The 10,090-nt window shown below is 34.8% G+C and overlaps 1 protein-coding gene across 4 annotated transcripts in view; it reads left to right on the top strand.

The window, feature by feature from the left end:
• Positions 1-10,090, top strand: part of Enox2 (ecto-NOX disulfide-thiol exchanger 2) — a 294,940-nt gene that overhangs the window by 263,189 nt on the left and 21,661 nt on the right. For all 4 annotated transcript variants that reach the window (XM_033760415.1, XM_033760416.1, XM_033760413.1 and 1 more), the window contains one exon: positions 7,962-8,076. In XM_033760415.1, coding sequence (XP_033616306.1) covers positions 7,962-8,076 — 115 coding nt within the window. The remainder of the gene's footprint in view (positions 1-7,961; positions 8,077-10,090) is intronic.

Below are 10,090 nucleotides of genomic sequence, written 5' to 3'. Positions count from 1 at the left end.
CAAGAGCTGGAGATACAGCTCACTGTAAACGCCATAGTTTCAATCCTCAATACTGTGGCAAAAGGTGGGGGAGCCTTGCTCATGTTAGTCAAGTGCTCTACCAATGAGCTACAACAATAGCCCTCAACATTTACATTTGTAAGGCACTTTCACATTGGTTATCTCACATAAGTCAACCTCACAATAGACATGGTATAGTAAAAGGAGTATTGGACTTAAAATCAAATATGATTTTAAGTCTCAGCTCTGATAACTTTTGTAGTTGTATGTATTGATCAAGTTATTCAGCCTTTCTCAGTCTCTATTTCTTCAACCATAAATTTTAGATAGTAATGTAATCAATTTTGCAAGATTAAATGTTAAGAAATATTCAAGCTCCTTGAAAGTATAAACAGTATTATTTCGATTTAATATTAACAATTCAGTAAGAGATAATGACTAAGTGTAGAACCTATTTTTTACATGTAAGGAAACTGAAATGCAGAAACATTAAGTAATTTACACAAAATTACAGAACTAGCAAATGGCCTAGAAATTATTCTCCTCATTCTGAGCACTGGTTCAGAGTGCTTTGTGGTCTTGAGTCAGTCGTCTAACCTTTGTTTAGCCTTTGTTTTCTAACCTTTAAAATAAGATAATAATCTCTTCACTGTGTTCTTAATGAGAATACATGAGATGGTTTATGTAGGAATGACTTGAAAATCATGAGGACTGATTAGAGGAAAATAAGCCAAACCCTGTTCACAAATGTAGTCACTGAGCCATCAGTTTAGAACCTAGCAAAGGTCTCTGGGTGCCACTGGAGAAATATCCCTGGAGATGTCTGTCCAATGAGTAGAGTCATAAAAAGCCAATATCATCTTTACTTGTTGTCTTTAAAGAATGAGAAACACATAAGGAAACTCTTGTCATTCTGTAACACAAAATGATTTTAGAATTCTAGCACTACCTCAATAAACAAAATTTAACGTTGCAATTCAAAGGTTTACTGAGCACTTTCTCTGTCTCAGGCGTGATGATAGGTAACCCAGGACACAATAATCTTTGCACTCAGGGAGCCAGAAGGGCAAGAAAAGTAATCAAGAGCAGCAGTAGAGTTTCAACCACTCAATTTAAAGTATCTAGATACTTTGGTTCAAAAGAATAAACACAGAGTCTTCACAATTGTAAAAAAGTAATGTAGGTTGATAATCCCTTTATTGAAAATGCTTGGATCTAAGTGTTTTGGATTTGGGGTTTTTTCTTCCAAGTCTTGTAGTGCTTGCATATACATAGTGAAATATTCTGGGTAGGAGACCCAAGTCTAAGCACAAAATTCATTTATGTTTTATATGTGCCTTATGCACACAGCCTGAAGTAATTTTATAAAAATTGTTAGTGCACTCACATTTTGATTGCAGCCCATTATGTAACGTTATCTATGGATTTTTCTAATTGTGGCATTATGTCAGCCTCAGAAAATCTCAGGTTTTAAAGCATTTTGGTTTTCCTATCTATGAATTAGAGATGCTCAATGTATATTCAGTAGCTTCCTTTACTTCAATACACATGCACTCATGTCCCTCCTAGGAGTTAGAAGAAGCTATCTGAACTGTCACACCCTTAAAGGACAGCCTTGCAAGAATAATGTTGCCTTTTCATAGGAGAACTGGAGCTCCTTGGGGGACCCAGACTTTCTAGGCAATAACCCTTTTGTAAATTACATTGTAATGCCATCTTGTCCATCAGTATTATTCATCAAGGGTCTTTGGTTATATCAGGCTTACTTATTTTGTAGGTCTGTACTTGAGTTTAATGACATTCCCATTGAAGCTAGACCGTGAGCTAGATATGTCTGTGAGTCTGTAAAGCACTGACACCTATACCCTCCTACCCAATATTGTCATAGAGCTTCCTTGGCAGAGCAATGAGGAAAATACACAGCCAGCATGACTTGCCAAGAGCTACATGTTTTGTGCTTTGCCTTGTAGACTTTTTAGAAACCCCCAAAATGTTTCCCATCTATTTGATTGGATTAAATTACTTCAATCTTGATATATATATATATAGCTATTGCTGATAGAAGGACATATCTTGTGGCCTATTAAGTTGTGATTTGCTTCTTTTCATCATTATTTTTTGTTTGTTTTTTAAACTCTCCAAACTTTCATTTGATAGCAAACTACTGTGAAGACTGAAAAGAGATATCCTATGGGGAGTGGAGAAACTGTCCTCTTAAATTGTGGCTGCCTCTTAGTACCCACTTGAAATCAGAGCATCTCAAAGACTTAATCAAATAGACTATTTCTTGGCCTTGACATCAAAACTATGACTCCTGAGGCAGGCCTTTTGTCAACATTGACGTTTCTGACACTTAAGTTCTCATTTGTTGCCTCTGGGAACAAGTCAGCTGGTGACCTCCTAGTGTCATGAAGTTCCTCTTCTTCTCATTGTTGTCCTTCTACCACCAGCCAATACTGTTTCCTTCGAGGGTGTGGCATAAGAAGAAACTCCCCACTTTGGGGAGCTTAGGTACTACCTTTGATAGCATACGCAAAACAGTCTAGTTCACTAATAATTTTTTCTCATCATTCTGCTTTCCTGATGTTTTACACATGTAAGGCTTCCACTTATACAGTCGAAAAGGGTAGTAAGAGAAGGCAAAAGTCCCTCCCCTTACTGAAAGTTAGTGTCTACAGTGACTTTATTGACATTTCTGCATGGTATGGGAACTCTTTTTCTGCAGAATTATTTAAAACCTACATGTTCCTCTAAAGATGGCCAAGAATAAAAGCAAAAACTTGAATGAATATGTAACAACTAGAACCATAGCAGCAGATGCTGAGATAACTCTTTGCATCCTATGAAGTTTTAAAGCCACTGGGCCACAGAAAATGGAACTTGATGATTGCTAGTATTCTTGTGAAATGAAATATTGTGATTGATTATATAACTTTATCTCTAGATTTACAGGTCTACCATTTCAAACTCTGAAGAACTATTTACAAATAGATATTCAAGTCATCCATATACCTTTGTTTTAGGACCCATTTGTACTGTAACTGGCTGTTTGCTTTCAGCCACCAAAAAATATACTAACCCAACTTGGATCAACCTAATTTGAATTTCCATCATGTATCATACAATAGAAAGATCAAAGTCCTGTATTTGTGCCTTGCTTCATTGTATTAGATAGCATTTCAGAATCAAATTGTTCCATAAGTATAGAAGCTATCTCCCTATTCTGTGTCCTTCCATTCCTTCATGACCCGTTCCTTACCAAGCTTCCTGTTAATGTTGAAAGTCTAGGTAAGTGGAATCTTGTTATGCATTTAATAAGAAACATCAATTTTTCTGGTAATCATGGTACTATCATAAAACATGAATAAGATAAATTTAAGTCCATATAGATTTTTGTGAAACCATAATTACATAATTAATGTGTAATGATTTATGATTTTCTTACTTTATAATAAATCAAAAATGTCAACTGGTACAAAAGTGATTCTTTTCATGCATTTCCTTCTGTCTTGGGTTTCAGTTTCATTCTAAAAAAAAGAGATGCTTTTTGTTCTCTATTGTGGCACATTGTGGATTTCTAAACTCCAGAAAAAGTTACTATTAGAACAGATTCAAATTCATTACAGTGCTATTTCAGAAATCACTAAGTTCACTGTTGAAATGAAAGGCCATCCTACCTTTTTTATGTAATCTGTCAGTGACATGATTCAGTTTCAAGGAGTGATTTACAAATGCAAACTGATGAAAAATGTTTGTACATACCACTTTTGGTGTTACTATTGGATCCAGATGTGGGGATGGGAAATGGGACACATCTGGGAGGCAAATATTTCCTTTGCTCTCTGTACTTCAGTGGCTCTGAATCCTTCCTTTGTTTATGTCCAAGCTAGGTAGAGTGCCTTTTTCAGATAGATGCTGCCTTATATTATAGCCCTTTACTCTGAAGGTGTGTGTTAGGGTTTGCTTCCCAAAGTAGAGCTATTCTGGTCCAACCAAAGAATGCAGAAAATATACATCTCAGCTATGAGGTGCTTTAATGGTTTTCAAAGGATTACAGTCTTACTTTTTTTTTTGGCAGTCCTGTCATTTCCCTATAAATTAACTTTAATGTGGTACTCCACAACCTCTGCTGTTCTCTTTACTTTTATCCCATTTGTGTGACCTTAGTACTGGATATGTATAGAAGAATAATGAGGACTGTATCGTGGGTAGAGGGCTCTGAACTCTGCCACTTCACCTAACTGAACAGCTTAGTTTCCTTACCCTTATTTCATTAGTAACTAAAGTGATTGGTAATTCTTTTTCCTGAAGTATTTGGAGAGATTTAGGTAAAATTTGCCCCTAAATCTGTTATATTTCTAGGGACTTTTGAAGTCAAGAAAGACTTCTAAATAAGTCATATTATGTAATTATCGAGATTTTAAAAATATTTCTAAGAAGAGATTATGCTTTGTCATCCAACTGGAAGGACAAAGATGCTTTATGGATGCTAGGCAGCTACAGGACATGTCTTAGCCACAAAATCTTCCTGCCATGTGATATTCCTCTAAAAAGAACATTATTTACTCTTCTGAGAAACACAGTAACTCTCCCAGGATTGGATGACATGTGTGCTAATTAACAGTTGATCTCTGCTTATACCTTCTGATGGTCTACATTTTTGTTAAGCATCTAGAAAGCCAAGAATTTTCCTGATACAATAAATTGTACAGTATTCAAATTTAGTAATGTCAAATCCTGTTATAATCAACTTTCTAGTAACAAGTCTGAGGATAACTGAAACCCAGTATTCTGAGAGAGAATGAATTCGCAGAAATGAGAAATTCCACTATTGTTCTCTGTGCAATGAGTATAAATACGACATAGTAAATCCCTCTTATGACACAGCCTTTTAAAGTTCATTTTTCTGAAGCAGGTCACTATTTTTTTTTCTATTTTAAGTAATGACCCGGCAGTACATGGGGGATGCTATGTTAGGAACTGCTTTTTCTATTACTTCTTAACTATCAGTGATGATACTAAATTGTTCACTTTTAAAAGGATCTTTTATTTAGTTTTAATGAAAATTTAACTTGAAATAGAAAGCATTATTTTTCCTTATAAAAAGCATAAAAGAGAAGGAAATTAGAGATAGTGAAAAAACTAGAGCATTAAGTCATCTATTTGAGATATGTGTAATCTCCATATTTGGGAGCAATTTTTACCAGTCAGCTTTGGATATATCCTATATGACCACCTAATATGAGTTTAATATAGGCAAGAAATTGTTAGTTCAGTGCTAAGGAACCTTTGATGGGGATCAGGGGGGCTTTAAATGACTGCAAGCTGCTCTAAAATGCACAATTCTAATGCTTACTTTTTTAAAGTGCTTTTCCCAATGTGATCTCAATCATTTCCAGTGTGATTCATGCCTTTGTGAAGATCTCTGTTTATATCTGGTATTCCTTCCCTTCATCCTGAAAAACTTTCTGCAGCATTCCTATCATGCACTCTCTTAGTGATGAGTTCTTGCATTTACTTTTGCATAAAAATATCTTTCTTTCTTGAAATAAATTTTTTCTGAATATCAAATACTTAATAAGTGGATATTTTATTTCTCCTTGAACTTTAAAGATAGTTCCACTGACTTCTGCACTTTATCATTTCTAAAAGAAATCAAATTATTCTAATTATTGTTTTCCCCCTACATAATCTGGTATTTCCTCTAGCTTTCAAGAGTTTATTTTTATTTAGTTTTCTTCAGTTTGGCTATGGTGTTCTCAGACGTGCTCTTTTTGCACACATATCCTTCTGGGGGCACATTGAGCTTTTTGACTATGTAGATTGATATCTTTCATTAAATTTATGACATTGTTAACCTTTATTTCTCCAAATGTTTTTAAATCATTCTCTCTGATCTTTCTGGAATACCATTTAAATGTAGGCTAGACATTTGAACACAGCCCCACAATTCTCTGTTATTTTAAAGTTGGATACACTTGTGTTATCATCCCTTCGTAGTCTCTCTTTTTCTGTCATCTCTATTCTAGTTTTAGTCTTATCCAATTATTTTTATTTCAGATATCATATTTTTCAGCATTAGAATTACCCATATATGATCATTAGCATATAAGGAGTTAAATCAGCTATTATGTCTATGCTTAGTAATCTAAAAAAATGCATTCATAATGAATTAAAACATAAGCAATCTTATTGGAGGAAGAGAAACTTTAAAAAGAATTCTTTGATTGTTGTTGCTTAGTTTTAGATAGCATAACTTTGACTTTAATTTTCAAACAAAAAAATTAGTTCATTTTTAGTTTTTCTGACCCTCTGCTGAGATTTCCTATCTTTTCTTCATTATAGGAATAGCCCCTTTCTATCAGAAGCATAGTCATAATAGCTGTTTTAATTCTTTTTCTACTAATTACCACATCTGGTTCATCTCAAGGTTAGTCTCTCTTGATTATCCTTTCTTTTGGAAAAGGCCATCTCATCGCAGTTCTTCAATATGTCAAGTAATTTTGGACATTATTCTGGATAAGGTATTATTTTGTAAAGCTTCTGGATTCTGTTGTATTCTTCCAAATGTTGACTTTGTTTTCTTTTGTTTTAATGATCAATTTACGTGGCTGGATTCAAGTTAGAAATTCTATCTCTTGGATGGCAGCTTAAATATTACTTCATCTCTTTGAACCTTAGCTGTATTATTTAGGATCTTCCCTTTCACAGCTGAGGAACCATGCAAAAATTTGAACAGATCTTATATACAGAATTTGAATCTCCCTCTCTGATCACTCTTCTCTCTCTCTCTCTCTCTCTCTCCCCCCCCGTTTTGCCCCAAACTCTCTTCTCAAATTATTACCCCACAAAACTGGGTTTAGAGGATATATTCTTAAGTGAAATAAATAAGTCACACGTGTAAATGCTGAATAGTTTCGCTGGTGTGAAAAACTATAATTGTACATAAGATCCTAATGATATAATTGACAATGTGAAATAGGAATAAAAGGACTAAAGTGTAGGGAAAGTGGTAAGGGTAGGGGAAAGGAAATAAGGGAAAAGAAAAAAATATAAGAAAATGAAAAAATGGAAATAAAGTTTTTGTAAATAGAGAAGGGAGGAGTGGGTGAAGGGAGGGCAAGGGTATGGGGAAAAAATGAGAACCAAGACCTGTCAATGTAAAGGTACAAGATACCAATGATGAATGTAACTGTGCTGTATACCTAAAATGTACCAATAAACACCATGAGAAAAAATAAATAGGTAAATAAATAAATAGATAAATGGTGTCATAACACCATAAAAAAGTAAAAAAGAAATTTCGCCATTCTTTCAGTAAGTAATTCAGTCCTGCTGTCAGACTAAAGGGTCCTTGCTCCAAGTGTCAGCTCCTCTTCAGAATATCCTAGCTTTTGTTCACTCTCCAATGATATCAAGTAGTTACAGGTTTGGTTTGGTTTTAGTCATTATCCATGAAAGAGTTGATCTGGTAGGAGTTTACTCCTGGTAGCTCATTTATGCTATGACTTCTAAAATTGCAAAACTTCCATTAAGAATTTTTTGAGTAAAACTATAAAAAGGGAAGGAGAAAAAAAGATGGCAACCACAAAATTAAAGAGTCCAACATGAGGAGATAAAAATGGCAAAATGTTTAAGGCAAAGTCCAGAATTCTTCATGAGGAAGAAGTGTTGAAGCTTTCATCTCCAAAGTTACTTTCTAATACTGGAACAATATAAGAATTACAGACAATGAGGATTCTAATTCTAGAGAGAAAGTTCAGTGCAAGGCAAAGTGTACCCAAGTATGCTTTCTCTAATGAGACTAATTAGTCTCAATATGCCCTTTTGCTTCTACCTTAAGAGTACTCTGAGAGTTTTTAATATGTTCCCAAAAAGCTGCTTTATCTTATCGTTAACTCTTCATTTTTTAAAATACTTTTAAGGCTTTCCCACCTAAAAAGCATACCTTTTAACCTTAGGAAATTCGCAACATTCATAATGACGAATTAATGGGGATCAGACGAGAAGAAGAAATGGAAATGTCTGATGATGAAATAGAAGAAACAACTGAAACAAAAGAAACTGAGGAATCAGGTAAAGATAATTCTGCTTTATTTTATTTAACAAACATCTACTTGAAAGGGCAATATTTTTAAACCTTTCACACCAAGTACAATCTGAGCATCAACCCATCAGACTGGATACCAGCTAATAATAATTGATGGGCCACATAAGTATACACTGGCTGACTGTCAACCTTGTATCTACAGGATTTTCTATGGTCTTCATTTGCCCTTTTTTTTTTTTTTTTGGTACCAGGGATTGAACTCAGGACCTTGTGCTTGAGAAGCGAGCAGTGGAACCACTGAGCTAAATCTCCAGCTCATACCCCCATATTCTTTTCAATTGAAAGCAGACTTCCTTTTCCAGGAAGCAGTAGACATTTAGGTAGCATTGTTTTCTATTTGATTTGGGTTTATTACTAATATATTCTACAGTAGAAACCATGAGAGAACATATGCATATATACTATGTCACTCATATCACACACTAAAATTAATGAAAGATGTATATAAGATTTTAATATTAACAAAATACAAGTAACAAAGAAATTACAAAAAATGTAAAATTTGGTTATAAACTTTGGAAGTTTCTAAAAACAAAAATCATAAAAGATTCTTGACAAATCTGCATAGAATTAAATATTTCTAGCAAGAAGTTACAAAGGTAAAAGAAAAATCAACAAACTAAGGAGAAATATCTTACATATGACTGTGTACCTATCTGCTGCCTTCCACTGTGGGCTACTTGAGATTGTATCTTGAGAGCCAGAGGGGGTCCACAAGCAGTAACCTGGATAAATGCTGTTGCTCTAGTCGAATATAGTCAAGACCGCACTGTGAGTCAGAGGCCACAGCGTGGCTTTCCAGTGAGACCCCTAGGGTAAACGTTTTGAACAATGGGAAAAATACCCTTCAGTTTCATGATCCGTTATCTTAGATGAGAGATCACTATAGTAGCGAATAAAATACCAGTCAGAAAAACCAGTATTTTCTGGCAAAGCATTACTGACAATCTTAGAAGTTAGACTATAGAAAAAGGCACAGTGAAGAAGAGCACTGGACCTAAAGTGCGAACATTTGAGTTTTAGTCCCAGCTCTGCCCTTCCTGAGTTCAGAGACTTCTTCCCCACTGAGCCTCAACTTCCACATTGTAATCCATGCATTAGAAAAAGCATCTAACAGGATTATGCGATGGTTAATTGAGTTCACCCATTCATTTCATAACTTCTACATGCCAAGCACTGTGCTAGACACTAGAGTTTCAGTGTACTGTCCTGGTCAGAGCGGGGAAGAGGAGAGATTGATTCTAATTCAATCTGAATTTCTTTGGTTCCAGAACTTATTTGTTGAAGTCAGAGGCTACATATCCACTTGAGTGGTCTTGGTTAGAATCATTACTCCGTAAACAAACACTCTCAAGGAAAGAAAGCTGCCAAGTTGGACTTTTCTAAAAGGCATTCATTAGCTGTTACATCTGAGTTTTTTCTATTTCTGCCATATGTTAGATCCTAAACATACAAACTTCTATCTATAGTAAGTAAATTCTTTGTATTAGTGGTTAGTGAGCATTTTCAGAATAATGAACAAATTACAGCAAATAAATACTATAAAATTATAGCCAAAATCAACAAAAGACTTTAATAGTAACTGAGCTATTCAAATTATTTAAGTGCTTAGCTATGATGTTTTATAGCTGATTGATCTTTGACTTATAGAATTAGCTCTCCCTCAGTATATACATCATATTCAATGTTTATCCAGTGTTACCATGAAATAATGCAAGCATGTTTGAGCATCCACTTGATAAATTACAGAGTTTGAGGAGTTATTGGGGGAGGAAATAGGTATGTGGGAGATTCAGATTGAGTACACTTACTAGGGTTATATAATTGCATTTTGCTTCTGTGTCTCTTCTGAGTTAAAAGCTGTATTGGCTACTGAACAGAATCTTATTCGTTTAGAGACTGGAAACTCCCTGACAGATCATCTTATAGCTATTTTCTTTCCTGCTCCACATGCCAGGATGCTGCTTTGTCAAATAAAGC

Source organism: Fukomys damarensis, unplaced genomic scaffold (assembly GCF_012274545.1).
Source record: "Fukomys damarensis isolate Sample0158 unplaced genomic scaffold, DMR_v1.0_HiC HiC_scaffold_39, whole genome shotgun sequence".
Classification (NCBI taxonomy): domain Eukaryota; kingdom Metazoa; phylum Chordata; class Mammalia; order Rodentia; family Bathyergidae; genus Fukomys; species Fukomys damarensis.
Note: the sequence above shows the minus strand (reverse complement) of the source record. Positions and strands in the feature narration are given on the sequence as shown.